At 29.8% G+C, this 14,951-nt stretch overlaps 2 protein-coding genes across 6 annotated transcripts; one reads left to right on the plus strand and one right to left on the minus strand.

Annotated features, from left to right (window-relative positions):
* Positions 1-420: 420 nt before the first annotated feature.
* LOC109789512 (uncharacterized) lies at positions 421-5,145 on the plus strand. 5 transcript variants are annotated; one of them, XM_029275234.2, is made up of 10 exons: positions 504-664; positions 1,239-1,445; positions 1,847-2,050; positions 2,185-2,273; positions 2,362-2,500; positions 3,585-3,659; positions 3,838-3,959; positions 4,034-4,109; positions 4,258-4,317; positions 4,707-5,145. In XM_029275234.2, the coding sequence occupies exons 3-10, from the start codon at positions 1,916-1,918 to the stop codon at positions 4,833-4,835; spliced, it is 825 nt and encodes a 274-aa protein (XP_029131067.1). In that variant the 5' UTR covers positions 504-664; positions 1,239-1,445; positions 1,847-1,915; the 3' UTR covers positions 4,836-5,145. The 5 variants fall into 5 exon arrangements, with proteins under 5 accessions (XP_020204105.1, XP_029131067.1, XP_020204097.1 ...); XM_020348508.3 differs by having other exon boundaries at positions 1,239-1,396; XM_020348491.3 differs by having other exon boundaries at positions 602-738; positions 1,239-1,396.
* A 1,574-nt stretch (positions 5,146-6,719) lies between these two features.
* Positions 6,720-12,714, minus strand: LOC109810586 (putative transcription factor KAN2). The gene is made up of 5 exons (XM_020374087.3): positions 11,518-12,714; positions 10,741-10,817; positions 8,648-8,733; positions 8,494-8,548; positions 6,720-8,040 (listed from the first exon to the last, which is right to left on the minus strand). The coding sequence occupies exons 1-5, from the start codon at positions 11,642-11,644 to the stop codon at positions 7,819-7,821; spliced, it is 567 nt and encodes a 188-aa protein (XP_020229676.1). The 5' UTR covers positions 11,645-12,714; the 3' UTR covers positions 6,720-7,818.
* Positions 12,715-14,951: the final 2,237 nt, after the last annotated feature.

Raw genomic sequence — 14,951 nt, forward strand, 5'->3', positions numbered from 1 at the left:
CTTTTAATAGTATGATAAATAAACTATTTATCATAAAAGGATGATTTAAAACTGAATGAGAATGTAAAAGTTACTTTATATTTTTATCATTGATTTTTCTAAATTTAATACTTAATTTTTTTCCCGTAAATAATGATGATACTGAAATGAAAATATATGATCTCATATAAGCGGACCAGTCTAATAATGATTGAGAGGTTTTAATTTAATGAAAGCTAGAAGCAGGAAATGCAAAGGCAACAGAATAAATGTGATTTAATTTAAGTGGGGAAGAAGAAGAAGCATTGACACGTAAGAGTTGAAATGATTGAGGAAAAGGATTGAATAGTGGGTTGGTGTTACTAGTGAGAAGAAATATATTTGTTTTTATTTTGTTTAAAATAAGGATTTTAAGAATGAGTATAAAAGAGGCGGGTGCCAACCATAATTTTATTTCTTCCTATCTTGTGCCATCTTCCTCCTGAGCCTTACCGCTCCCAATCCCAATCCTCCAACCATGTTAGGGTTTTCACTCTTCCTTTCCATTTCCCCAATCACCACTGCACACGCACCGTGATTCCACCACCTTCGCCGCTTTCTTCTCCCAATTTCATTCCCACACCCGATCGCCTTTCTTCATTTTCTTCCCTTCTTCTCCAAATTCACGCATATTCACCCTTCTTTGGTATTTTACTTTCTTTCTTCCTATCTTCACTGCTCCCAAAGCTTACATCATTCGGCTATTATTTATTTTTATTTGTACGTGAAGATATTTTACTCTCAACTTTCATGTAATTTAATTCCTTTTGTTTCTTTCTGTCGATGAACTTACGCCGATGAGTGTTCTGTGTGGGAAACTACGATAACTTGGTTCTTGGAGAATCTTGCTACGATTCGTATATTGCTTGATCAAGTGGTTACATTACATGAACCGTTGGGTGGTGGTTTGGTTTGCAAATTAGAACCCTATCTTAATTGATTGCATTATGGTGGACTTTAATTTTTATATGATTTTCATTTCCCCCCCCCCCCCCCCCCCCCCCCAATTTTTTTTTATTTGTGAAATTGTGAGTGTCTTCTGTCAGCTTCACATTAATTTTAGTGGTTACGGATATTTAGAGTAGTAACTTATTTGATTTTCTGGTGAGTGATATTTAGAGTGGTAACTGGTTAGGCTTGATATTAATGCATGAAACCGTTTATTTCTATTATTTGCCTCTGAAGCGTACTTTTATATCATTTTTCTCCTACCCTCTCAGGATGGATAATTTATATCCTGCGAACATTAATAATTCCATTTCACCTATGTTGGTTTGGTTGGTGGATCTGCAATGAGGTTGTTAGTTGTTATTTACACTGCTGGACAGCAACATTCGCAAATTAGAACGGGCCTTTTGGAGTTTTGGGTGAATCTTGGGTATGTACACAGGACATGAAGCATTTTTTGCCTTGCCTTGAGTGTTGGGGTAATGTATTTTGTATGCTAACATACTTTGTGGTGTCTTTGTTTGATTTGAACGTGTTGATTTTACCCGGGGTGTTCTTACCTTTTTAGAGTTGATTTGGCATAAGATTGCTTTCAGTGAAAGATATTAGCACACTTTTGTTTAATTTTGGATGTGGATTATACTTTTCTTCCTCCTCGTATTTCTTCCAAAACAAATTTTTAATTGATTATATGATGTCCTTCTCTCTTTGACACACAATAGACATATACTTAATATATTAAGGCATTTGCCCTCAGTTGATTTAACTTCTGTGATAGTTTAACTCCAGAGTCATTTTCATAGACAAACCAAAATAGGATTCATCTTTGACTTAGTTTTTTAACAATCTTGTCTTCAAACTTGTATTTAATCATAAACAGAAGACAAGTGTAAAGGCAGAAAGCTCGTTAAATCTTCAAAAGATTTCTCATTCAAGGAGTGGTGTTACAATGTCGGCTTCTAAAGAAATGATGAAATTCAAATCTTACCAGAACCGGGCTAATGTGTTCGTGAAGGAATATTTGTTAGCAGATCCTCTGATTCCATATACTTCTATTGTTGGTGGTATTTTTGCTTGCAAGATGGTATGTTGTATTAAATTATAGTCTTTTTCTTTTCTAAAGTATTTCACCTGACTTAAGTGCTTTTAAGGCTTTTGTCATAGTGTCGTTTATTATTTTTATTTTAAATTTGTCTCTAAATATTCTCAGTTTTCCAGGTCTATGATCTTACTCAGCTTTTTAGCGCTGTTCACTTTAAGAGTTATTCCAGCCTCACTAGAATCCAACGTGTTGAGTGGAATAATCGGTGAGTGGATGTTTTCATTTAGTGGAATGTATCTTATTTTGTTTCTGACAAGATATGTTTATGATTTTTTTTTTAATAATTTGTGCAGTGCTATGTCAACAATTCATGCTCTTTTCATAACAACTATGTCGTTGTATTTGGTGTTTTGCTCAAATCTATTTTCTGACAACCAGTCATCTGAACTTATTACATTTCAAAGCTCTTCATTGTCTACATTTGCTCTGGGGGTAAGAATGATGCGGACTCTTGTCAATTTATTTGTCTTTTCTTTTACTCTTTATGATTTATCTTAGTGGAGGACAAATTAATAAATCTAGTTCACCTAACCAATAGAATGAAGGACTGGTGTTCATTTGTATATGACTCTATGCCTAGTGGGGTTAGATATTATTAGCAACTTAGCATCATCTTGATCACTGATATCTTTCCATTGATATTTTCTGATATCAACATGAATGGCAGAATGCAGTGGAGTTGCAAAAAGTATGGGTTAATGTACATAAGATGTATTTTTGTGGGATTTTCACGTCTTGAAGTTTTTATTTGGAGATATTGTAAATTGAGTGTGAATCACTAGACATACTGGAAGTTAAATTGTGTAGACACCCATGCCTTGTTATGAAAGCAAGACAGACTAGAGGAAAACATAGGCTGCCTGGGTAAAAGAAAGATAATATTTTAAGAAAATCATTGATGAGTACGTATATCTGATGAGCAAGTAGATGATGTTAATTTGTATGCATTAAATGATTGTCTTTTGTAGTGCATGGAGTGATAATGGAATCTGCCATTGAGATTTAAGTTATTAAGAATGCTTCTAAGAAGAAGGCACTACTAGGCAGTTTTTTTATATAATGATGAAGTATCCAAATACCCAAGACTTAATCAGTACATTACTAGTGATGAAATTCTAATTGCCTTCAGCTGCATGTAACCTGCTTCTTGATTTTCATAATTTCTTTTTCTGCTGAAATAATTGCTGAAGCAAGATAATCCCATATGTTCTACATTATCTATTTTTTTTAAACTTTAAAGCGTGTTGAAATGGTTCTTCAGACCTGTATACTCCCTAGAGTAATGTGATATGTTTGATGATTAAATCATGAATGACAATTTTCTATTAGTGTTAAGTGTGAACCATATGTTGATCCAGAATGTGTGGTTAATGCCATTGGCACAATGGTTGGATCCCAGATTTAATAAGTTAGACTAAAAGATTATCACCATTTCTTTATGTGTGTTATGTGATCTGCTGCTCATTCTTTTATCTGGCCATGAAATTTGTATTATGTTTTAATTTTAATGTGACAGGTTTCTGTTGGTTACTTCATTGCTGACCTTGGGATGATAATTTGGTTTTTTCCTTCTCTTGGTGGATATGAGTATGTAAGGATCATATCTTTTGACTTGCATAGTTTATTTGAACCCTCATTCAATTTTAAGATATTCCACTTGATTGGAACCCATATGAAGATGATTATAGCAAGAGTTTGGTTTCCTTCCTTTTTCACCCTCTTGGATGTGGGTCTGGATTTAACATGACTTCATATTAACATTATTTCAGGTGATTCATCATTTGCTTTCTTTAGTAGCAGTGGCCTTTTCAATGTTGAGTGGGGAGGGTCAGCTATATACATACATGGTCCTGATCTCTGAGACAACAACTCCTGGGATCAATTTGAGATGGTAATCTTGCACCTAAATATGCACTATATATGTCATGTAATTTATTTATTAATGTGCATTTTGTGCTTGTGAAGGTATCTTGATGCAGCTGGAATGAAAAAGACGAAAGCTTATCTCATCAACGGGGTTGTAATATTCATTGCTTGGCTGGTGGGTTAAATCATTGCTGTTTTAAATATATTTGTAACTTATTTATTATTTTATTTGTGGAATCATTGTGAATTTCATATAATATTGAGTATATAGAAATCTCATCCTTGCCATCTTTGACATGCTCAATGAAATGGTCTTTCTGCAGGTTGCCAGAGTACTTTTGTTCGTTTACATGTTTTATCATGTCTACTTGCACTATGACCAGGTAATTACTACTGTCTACTGACTCGCTGAATTTAAGAATTTTCTGATATGTGGTGTTTTGCAGCAAGCAAATCTTAATGTTGAATTTTTGGCTTTTAAGATGGCTAACAATGGTGTTAAATTGTTCCATTAAATTTACAATTTGACTCCTTAGGGGATAGGGAATGGTTCATTGTGAGATGAGAGGAGTGAATCATGACATGACTGTTGCATTTTACATGTATAGTAGTCAAGACGAATGTGTAGTCATTTCATTTTTGTAATAAATGCTGTAGTCTTGCTTGGGAATCTGAAAACTGGTTTATTTCTTTCTAATTTATGGTCAAGCAAAGTCTACTCCACTTTATAGAGTGTAGGATCTCACGTCATTGTTCTTTAATTATGCAACAGGTTGAGCAGATGCACACCTTTGGGCAAGTGTTAGTTATTGTTGTGCCGCTGGTGCTATCAATTATGAACTTGGTTTGGTTTTCAAAAATTATTAAAGGGTTGAGGAAGACGTTGGCGAAGAGGCAGTGAGAATTTCGCTTTGTGATATTTAGGAAAATGAAATACAGGTACATGATGTAACAGAACAGAAACAATTGAACGTGTTTGGATCCCCTGTGGATCCGAACTTGTATAAAATATGTCCATTCTGCCTTTTTTTTTTTCTTCCCCCTATTCATGTACATTTATTAGTTTAATTTTGATATGTTGTTAAATGCAATGTATTTCGGTCCATCTGTTTGACAAGAGAAATTATTGTATAGTCCGAGAACACCATATATTCTGAGTTCTGAACTTCTGGTTCTGGCTAATGTCTAAATGATGCATTGAGTTCTATTGATATTTTTTTTGTTTGTAAACTGAAAACTCAAATTGAAATTACTCTTTTTCTTTTATGGGCATGATTTATGTTATTTCAAAGATGAAAACAACAAATTTAATTTGTATTCATAATTGTGACTTTTGTTGATTAAATATTATTTTATTATTAAAAAAATGATTTTGGATGGATCACCGATCACGTCAATCTCAGATATTTTAGGGTAAATTTTATAATCATTGGACTAAGAGACTTGAGATGATTTTAAACCATAAAATAATTTTTTGCTTGGAAAATATGCACTATTAGTTTTGGTAGTAAAGTTCACTTATATAATTAGGATTTAGGAGAAGTGAGACGTTTTTTCTCGCATTTTACTTTGGATCAATAAAATGATTTTATTTTTGGTAAAATGAACTTTTCACCTTAATAAGAAATAAATTTTGATAAATAAATTTTAATTTTAAGAAATGGCTTTTGGAATTTATGCACCTGATTCAAACAATTACTTTCAGTCATGAATTACATATTTAATTTTACTTAAAATCCCGTCTGGATCAGGGTTTTTCATTTTCATGAAAATTAAATTGCTTATATTTTGAAAAGAAAAAAAAATCTATATAGTTTTAGTATGTTTGTTTCAATTTTTTTAGTTATAATTATTTTTTAAATTAAGTTAATGCAAACTTGAATGCAATTATCGGGCGAGTTTTGTTTCATTTTGGTGAGATTCAGTTTGACCTTAAGATATGTATGTTTATATTTGTTTATGTTATTTAGAACTTAATTAGGAATTGAGATAAAAATCTCATCTGATTGGTATTTTTTTAAACTTAACGTGCCATATCATGTTTCTTTCTCCTGTTGTAAGTTCTCAATCGATGAAATAATAATGTTACACTTCAGTTATCTTTTACCCAAAAAATAATTAGCCTGTGTTTGAACCAAATAAAAAATGAGGATTGAAACTCTCTTTCCACATCCAAAAGTAATAAAGACTAGTTTTTTTTTATAAAAAAAAATTCTAACTTGAATTATGAATTTTAGATGTATATTTAATCACTGATGAATCTAGAAATTGTAAATAGTGAAAATAATATTTATATAAATTTAGTATTAAATTTTTATTTAGATATAAAATCACAATCGAATTTATCAATTTATTTTTATAAAATTGATTTGATAGAAAATAGTTATATCTCTTTATTAAGCTAAAAAAATATTTAGATAATTTTTTTTCATTTCTAACACAATAAAAAATCGCCCTCTACATATTTTATTTAAATAAAAAGTAAAATATAAGAAAAAAAAGAAAATTAAAATAAGAAAGATGATGAGTTATACACATTGCAGCTCTTACAATAAAAAAAAAGTGTACTCCATCTAAATTTTTGTGTTTACATGTTGATATTTTTATTTAAAGAGAAAAGTGTACAAATAACAAATAAGAATAAACATAAAAATATTTAAACTAATATAGATAAATAAATTAAAGAATAAATATATATTAAGATAAGTGAAAATCAAAAGGTGGTAACTTTTTAATGTATAATATAAATTAGTAGATACTATTATAATAGAATTTAATAATTGAACTTTTTTATAATATTTAAATATTTATTATTAGGAGTGAAAATAATATTATATATTTATATATATTCCGTTAAGAAATAATTGAAAACTTACACCTATGCTTGTAGATCCGTCCTGTATTTAAAGTATTTGATCTCGAGCTATTTTGGGCTTGACCATGTGACCCAAGACCTACAGTAACTACTCTACCCCTCTCTTTTTTTTCTTTTTTTTTGTCATTTATCACTTCTCTTCTTCTACATATTTAACTCTCCCTTTACACACTTCCAACCTATTAACTTGACCTCGATAATGTTTGTCCATGATTGCTGGTTTTTCTCTTATTGAAAAGCTTTTCCTGCTCTCTATAACTGTTTATGCCTAAAATTACACAAAAAAATAACCCCCCCAAACAGTAGCAAATTAAATTATATCTTGAACAACATGTGAGATTGAGTGAGCCAAAAATACAAAATCCCACAATCTACTTAAATGAACTTAATTAACTCGAAGGGGAGTTTATCTTGATGCTGTTGGCTTATAAAAATTGTTGAACAAGAATACAATGCTCCACTTTATCTACTAGCTAAAAGGAGTTCTAGCAATACACTCCTCTAAATGCACTAATTTTTATTTGCTATAATTTATTGAAAATTATAAAATTAAAAAAAAAATATTATTAAATAGAAAGTTAATCCACTAAAATTTGTATTCTCTGATAAATTTCAACAAATGAAAGAGAATATACTTAAAAGAATATAATAAAGAATGTATTACTAGCATTTTTCTATCAGAAACAAAAAAGTTCATTTATTTATCATTGGTTATTTTTTTTGTTAAGCATGGATGATAAATATTAATTTTTAATAATTCCAGCATATATGGTTATGTACCAAATAAAATTAATAAGCTTGGTTAAAATTCATGTACCATATCACTATACAAAAAAAAAAAAAAAAAGAGAAAGAGAACTTTTATTAAGGCTAACATGCCTAACATTGTAATAAAGAATACAACAATTAACTAATTAACTATTGCAAGTCTTTGCCTAAAAGGTTAACAGTAACTAGGTCTAAGTTTATATATAATTGTTTCCAAAAGAATATTAATGCAAGATTAATATCAGATTGTTAGGTCTAAGTTTATATAAGTGTTTCCAAAAGAAGTTGATTGAAGGGAATGATTAGGAGGTTCAGTTGATGAGGAAAAACGCATTATCTGTTGTTGTCTATGCATCATCGAAATTAGAGGCGTGAATGGGAGACCAGGAAATTTAATTAGCCTACAATCTTCTTCTTCATTTGACACATCATCACTAACCAACCATGCACTTGACCGGGGTTCCTGCAAGATTAATTCCAGTATATATATTAATATATGGAATAATCATGACACCATGTAATCAACTCTCTTGTACTGTCTTTTGTTCCTTTTGTTTTAATAAAATATTAATTTTAAGAGAAATTCTATACTGCCACTATAGAGGACAGTCATATTGTCATAATAATCACCTATTTTTAGAAACACGAGTTTTCACAATAATTTATTAAAAACACATAAGAAGTAAATTCAAGGTGATTATTATTAACAACTTATTTTTGATAAAGTATTTAATTTTAATAAGTTAATAATTAAATTATTTTATAAGAATTAACTTTAATAATAATTAAATTTGTATACACACTATATATTTGCAGACATTTCAACTTGAAAAACCCATATATATTGGATTACTTGATTGACAAGACAAGAACATAGGTTTTCGAAATATTGATTGATGCTTTAAATATATAGTACCTGGTTTAGGTCATAATCAGTTTCTTCACTGGTTTGTAAAAGCTCACTTTTGTTCCTGCTTTCACATTTTGATACTCATAAGTTGCTTCTAATTTCCTATCGTTTTGATGGGTATAAAATAGTAAAGTGAATGATATGAGTTGGACATGGTTACCTTTGGGTTTTGAAATCGTTTGCATATCCTTCCAGCAACTGATTCTCTGATGCAATAATGGCATGCCCCTTCATGTTTCTGTACATCTAACAAAAACCCAGAATTTCTCTTGAATGAAAAAGGAAAACTTGATAGTAATTAAAATTAGTCAATAGAAGAATGGAAATAAATAATATACACGTTAATGTCTTGTATTTGATATAAGATTTGTGTTTAAAAAATTATTATTAAAAAGGATTTTTGCTATACCGAAGATCTAATCTCACACTTGTCAAATAATAACAAGATACTGTGTAGAAATAAAAATTTATTTGAGGGATCAAAATTCTAACTTAACTTCACTATATTTATTTCTTCAACTAGGTATACATGATTAGGGATGGCAACAGGACGGGGCGGGTACGGGTTTCATGATACCCGTCCCCGTTCCCGCAAGTTAAACTTATCTTCATCCCCGTCCCCATACCCGTCGGGTATAGATTTTCATCCCCATCCCCGTCCCCGTCGGGTATCGGGTATACCCGTACTCGTACCCGTACCTGTCAATTTTTTTATTTTTTATTTTTTGTAAAAAAAATAATATTTTTAAATTATTTTTTTATTATATTATAATTATAATTAGGTTATTTCTTTATCTCATATTATAATAAATAATCATACATAAAAAAATATTAATTTTTTTTAATATAATTAAATTGAAAGTGAATATTAAATTAAAAATAAGAACGTGGACGGGTACGGGTACGCGACGGGTAAGTACATACCCGTACCTGTACCTGTACCCGTACCCGATTTAATATATCGGGTTTTACTTGTACCCGTACCCATATCCGGTCAAACCGGATATTCTCCGTCAAAGTCGGGACGAGTTCGGGTATTACTCGCGGGTACGAGTATATTTGTCATTCCTGTACATGATTAGGTTGAAGTCATAATGTTGATCTGGCGGTTTAGGAGAGAGATTAAAGGTAGAGTGATAAAGAGGATGTAAGTTTGAATCTTCTACTAGCATAACAATTAACATTTGTTGATAAAAAAAAATGACTCAAGTTATCTTTGATTATATGATTAAAATTTGTAACTTTAGTTAGTTGGCCCATGTTTGACAATTTTTTTTCTCATTCTGTTAAGTGTGATATACAAACAAATCTCAATTGAATCAAAAGTTATTCAACTCAACTTTCATATTATATTCCAAACAAGCACTTAAATATTGGAATCCAGGTTGTGATTTGTTGGCAAGAGGATAGAGAATTGAATTCTAGTTCCATATTTTGCTGCGATGCTCTGCTTGTTACACATGCTAATTCAGAAGAAACGGGGATATGAGAGACTGTAGAGAAATTAATTCCTTTTGTTCAAATCTTCCTTTTCAGCGTATGCATTCGTACCTAATTAACCTATACATTGTATATGAACCTTTTGTATTACAATATACATATACATATAAATTTACCTTGCACATGCATGATATAAAACACGTTTTAAAATTACACAGAAGAAGTAATCGTTTTCTTAAAGGTAGATAATCATTTAGCAGTAATGTACATAAAGGAACGACGAGATATTAAAGAGAGAGTTGAACTTTGATTAAATTCTACGTGAATTGCATCATTTTGGTTTGCCTAATTAACGGTGAATTGGTGATCAATGCAAGCATTTATAAACAGACTAATACTATATAGTATATACGGCTATATAGTGCGGTGACTGATTTATTTATCATGTTTTCCATCAATTATTATCTTTTTAAAGGAAGACTCTACCTGCTTTATTGTTTTGTTTTTCAGCAATTAATAATTGAAGTATAACTTCCAATATATTAGGTCTAGGCTATTTATTGTCCCCCATGAAAGAAGGGAGATATTACCTTATTAGGACTAATTAAAAAAATAATAATCTATGATCATTACTACTTCTGTAGGACAATATATCATATAAGTGAAGAAAAGAAATTGGTGCTAAATTCGCTACTATATATACATACATATATATATTAATTTTGAACCTTCCATCAGATCATGTTGAGATTCAATCTAAAAATAAATAAAAATGGACCACATGTAGGGTAAGCGATATATATATATATATACCTGAAGATGGCTTTTGATGTGAGCGATCCTGAGTCCTTTCACACGCATCTGCTGCAAAATTCGCTTCGGAGTTGCCTCTGCAAACACCATTTTACTGCAGTTTAATTAAGCATCGAACAATCCTTTCCCACTTTAATTTGGTTTTATATACACGAGACTTAAGAGAGAGAAAAAAGAAAGAGATTAAAGGAACGTAAATTTCATGTATTATGTTGTACAAATGATTTTCTGCTATAAATGTATGTGCTTTGATAAATTATATTTGCAAATATAAATTATGGTGGTAAATTGTTTACCCCTATCTTCTCCTGGCAACAAGAAAAGCAAGCAAAATCAATAAAGAAATTAAACTTAGACATGCAAGAACAAATTATGTACAAGTGAAGGAGAATTCTAAGGCTGGATCAGAAGAAATCAAATAGAAACAATTTGATCGAAATCGTCAACAATATTACTTGTTTACTCCAGTCCAATAATGACTTTTCTATCCGATCACATAGATAGTTGAAAAAATCTATATCGTTTATAAATAAGATTCCAATAATATATATATATATATATATAAGTGATGAAGATTAACAATCCTTGTCAGAGTTTTATTAAATTGAGTTAGACTTCAATTTATTCTCTAAGATATATGCTTATTTTCGATAACTAATTTTGGGATGCTTAGTAGCATATTCATATCATTTGCTATAACCCTAGCTAGCTTGCTAGACTTGGATTGTTATATCTTATAATAAATTTATATGTATTAAGGAAATTAATTAAACTTACTGTGTTTTCCACCAAGACTTTGAATAGCTTCAACAAAGTGTTGATGGAGTTGGGGAGTCCATCGCAGGCGTGGAAGTTGGGATTTTTTGTATTGCCTGGCACTGCTACTTCTCTCAGAACTTTTCATTTTTCTGTGCTTCAATTCACACACTTTCACTTTGTGTCAGCAATCCTCAACGCATATAATAAAACTGGTCTCATAACATTCGTTACCTACAATATGAATGCAGCACCAAAAAAGTCTAAGGCCAATGACTTTTTCAAGAAATTGAAGTGGATTGCTTTTGTCCACTGCACTTACATTCTCTTGCCCATTTTTTCAAACAAGAACATCGCTTTTATTTGTTGTCCAATTGATCATTCCATTTAAAATTGATAGTATATATAAGAACACTGAAATGTGGTTTTAAAAGATGATATTTGTTAGATTCGATTAACCACAGTTCCTATTTAATACAGGAGAGTACGTACCGAGAGTATTCTCAAATCAATGATTAAAATACTAAGTGAACTTTTAATGAAAATATATGTATGAATTTAAATAGAATATGCTGACAAGTTATAAATTAGTGAGTGGTACTGGTCTATGATGGGCCTAGTCCAGCCAAATTAAATGACCAACCAATATTTTCTGGTCTGTTATTAATATAGATCAACAAAGAAAGATATAAAAACCATAAATAATATCATATGACAAGAAAGAGAAATAAAAAATAATAAAAATATCAATTTGGTATACGTACTATGCAGATATTCACATATCATTACTCATGTAATGTAAAGGCACTTCGGTTATGTTCGTAAAAAAAAAAAAAAACAGACCACTTAAATAGTACTTAATATAGTGAGTATTGTGAATTTTAAAATATTGCATGAAACACATTCTTAAGAAAAAAAATATTGTGAGTGTTTGATTTGTTAAATACACCTCCCGCCCCTAACCAAAAGAAGAAAAAAAAACATTTAAATTGTGTATTGCGTGATAATGCAATATACACAATGTAATTAATTAAATATACAATTTTTAAAAGAAATAGTCAAAAGAGAAGTTATAGTTGTTAAAAGAAGGGGAAAAAAATGTGTAAATTAAATTGTCCGTGGCCAATCAAACGTCAAAAATAGACGGTGCCTACTTTTCTGATGGCGTGTTCAACAAACACAACCCTAAACCCTCAAAATTCAAACATCATGCGAAGAACTATGTAATTTCTTAAAAAGGTTTATGAATTATGACATATGGGACCACGTTCCTCTGAATCTCCCTCCATGGCATTATATGGACTGTCATGGATCACCATCCACGTGGGCCTAGCTAGATCCATAATGCCATGCACGTAAATCGTAGAAATAGTGCATGCGACGTCTTGCTTTGGTTCACACCACTTGTGTTTTAGGAATTATACCAATATTTATGGGTTTCTTAAGTTCGTGTCCAAAACAAAAACAGCTAACAGCTAATAGCTAATGAATTAACCCTTTCTTTTTTGGTTGCCAATGTAACAAAGATGCGATCAATTTATGTATAATAAACTACAATGTTGATATATGTGCTGCCACGGCCTTTCCTTCGTTATTTATTTTACTAAACCCTACATGAAAAAATATATAAAAAACATAAGAGAAATCAGATTTTATCTCAAGTTCTTATTTGTTAAGGAGTAAGAATAAAAGAATTTAATTAGCTATGTCACAGTTATGAACAAACTTAAAAGAATTTAAGTTCTTATTTTTTTTTTGGACAGTTATATTAATAGATGTTCCATTTTCTGACACAACAAAAATGTTTAATAAAATTGGCAGATAAATATATTTCATGCACACAATAAATAAATAAATAAATATATATATATATATATATATATATAGGTCCCCACGACCTTGAGCTAGCAATAAAGTAACCATTTTTCAACTTCTTCATCCAACTACTTCCATGAATATTTAATTAATTTGTACTATCATGAATAATTATTCAATGAGAAACTTTATGAAATATATATATATATATATAGAATTATTATTTAACTTATTTTAAAATCTATACATTTAACATAAAAAGTATTACATTATGGATCTTATTATAAAGTGAACAATTCACTTTATAAAGTAGAGTAATTTAGTTATGATGAAAAAAAATAATGGTTAATGTTAGGTGCTCATACAAAATAAATTGTGTGTGTCAACAAATAATTTATTATTATTATTATTATTTTATAGGAGTCGAGTTCATATGTGATTGAAAACCTTTTAATTTTTAATTAATATTACTATATATTTTAACAACATATATAAAACTTAATTTGTATAATCAATTACAAATAAATTTAAATTTATAATCATAAATTTCAATCTCAGTTTACTGTTTTCATATATATTTTAATGGGACAAATAAATTTATAGAATTTAACAAATATGCATTTTTAGACAGGACAAATAACATTCTCCCATACAATTTACCTAGAAAGTGTAAATTAGTATTTTGGTATGTGTATTATATGTGACAAATATTTTTTTATATGATTAAAATTTATAAAATAAATAATTTTAATTATTTTAATTATATTTTTTTTATTTATAATGAACTGCTTAAATTCTCATATAAAGTTATTTATATTGACAAATTCTATTAAAAAATATATTAAGATATTTAATTTAAAGATAGTGATAAAAGATGATAAATTGAATGTGATGGACTGTTAAAAACCAAGTATTTAAATAAAGATAAAAAAATAATAATAATTTAAGATGGCCGAAAGAAATTGTTTGACTTCTCTCGTGTAGTGTGGATATTTTTATTTTGTTGGCCAGCTTTTCTTCAATTAAAAAGACTAGTCTCTTAAATGTACGGATATTCATCTAAAAATTAAGAGTTGATCTCTTCTAATAGATGATCTTTTATATATGAAAACCCAAAGATGAAATATTCAACTACAGTACAGCATGTTGGTCATAGCGTGGAAAGTAGGTAACATGTGGTTTGAGATCCAACACCAATGGGTCATAGTTAATTAATGTTTTCACATTATGCACAGCACCATTGCATAGATTTCTACCATACCATCGCTTTCAATCCACCAAGCTAGGGTTAACTTTTAATTCAAGGTTCTTAGTTTAGGAAATGTGAAGGCTGAAGAAGGAAAACCAGATTAGAACAGTTTTCCAAAACAATGTTAAGTATTCATTGCCATAAATTTGTCATGTGTAGTACTACTAAATGTGATGGTTGAAATTGTACTTTTCACCAAAAATTGTTGGCATAAGTAGATCGTCACTTACGTTTTGTAATCGAAGTTTATTCTTTGACATGGATATAGAATCAGTGGAAATACCACTTTTTTATAAAAGTATTTTGTTATTGTGAAAAATGAAAATAATATATTTAAACCACATAATTATACATGATTAGTGATTATATATATTTCTACCTAAAAGGCCCA

The sequence above is a fragment of the Cajanus cajan genome, chromosome 9, assembly GCF_000230855.2.
Source record: "Cajanus cajan strain Asha chromosome 9, NIPB_CcT2T_4, whole genome shotgun sequence".
Taxonomy (NCBI): domain Eukaryota; kingdom Viridiplantae; phylum Streptophyta; class Magnoliopsida; order Fabales; family Fabaceae; genus Cajanus; species Cajanus cajan.

Excerpts from the sequence above, each read along its gene's own strand:
- LOC109810586 (XM_020374087.3), bottom strand. The coding sequence starts at position 11,644 with ATGAAAAGTTCTGAGAGAAGTAGCAGTGCCAGGCAATACAAAAAATCC. Across the intron at positions 8,734-10,740 it reads ACATCAAAAGCCATCTTCAG|ATGTACAGAAACATGAAGGG; the intron begins GTATATATATAT and ends GGTTTTTGTTAG. Across the intron at positions 8,549-8,647 it reads AACGATTTCAAAACCCAAAG|GAACAAAAGTGAGCTTTTAC; the intron begins GTAACCATGTCC and ends ATGTGAAAGCAG.
- LOC109789512 (XM_020348516.3), top strand. The coding sequence starts at position 1,916 with ATGTCGGCTTCTAAAGAAATGATGAAATTCAAATCTTACCAGAACCGG. Across the intron at positions 2,051-2,184 it reads GTATTTTTGCTTGCAAGATG|GTCTATGATCTTACTCAGCT; the intron begins GTATGTTGTATT and ends TCAGTTTTCCAG. Across the intron at positions 2,274-2,361 it reads CGTGTTGAGTGGAATAATCG|TGCTATGTCAACAATTCATG; the intron begins GTGAGTGGATGT and ends TAATTTGTGCAG.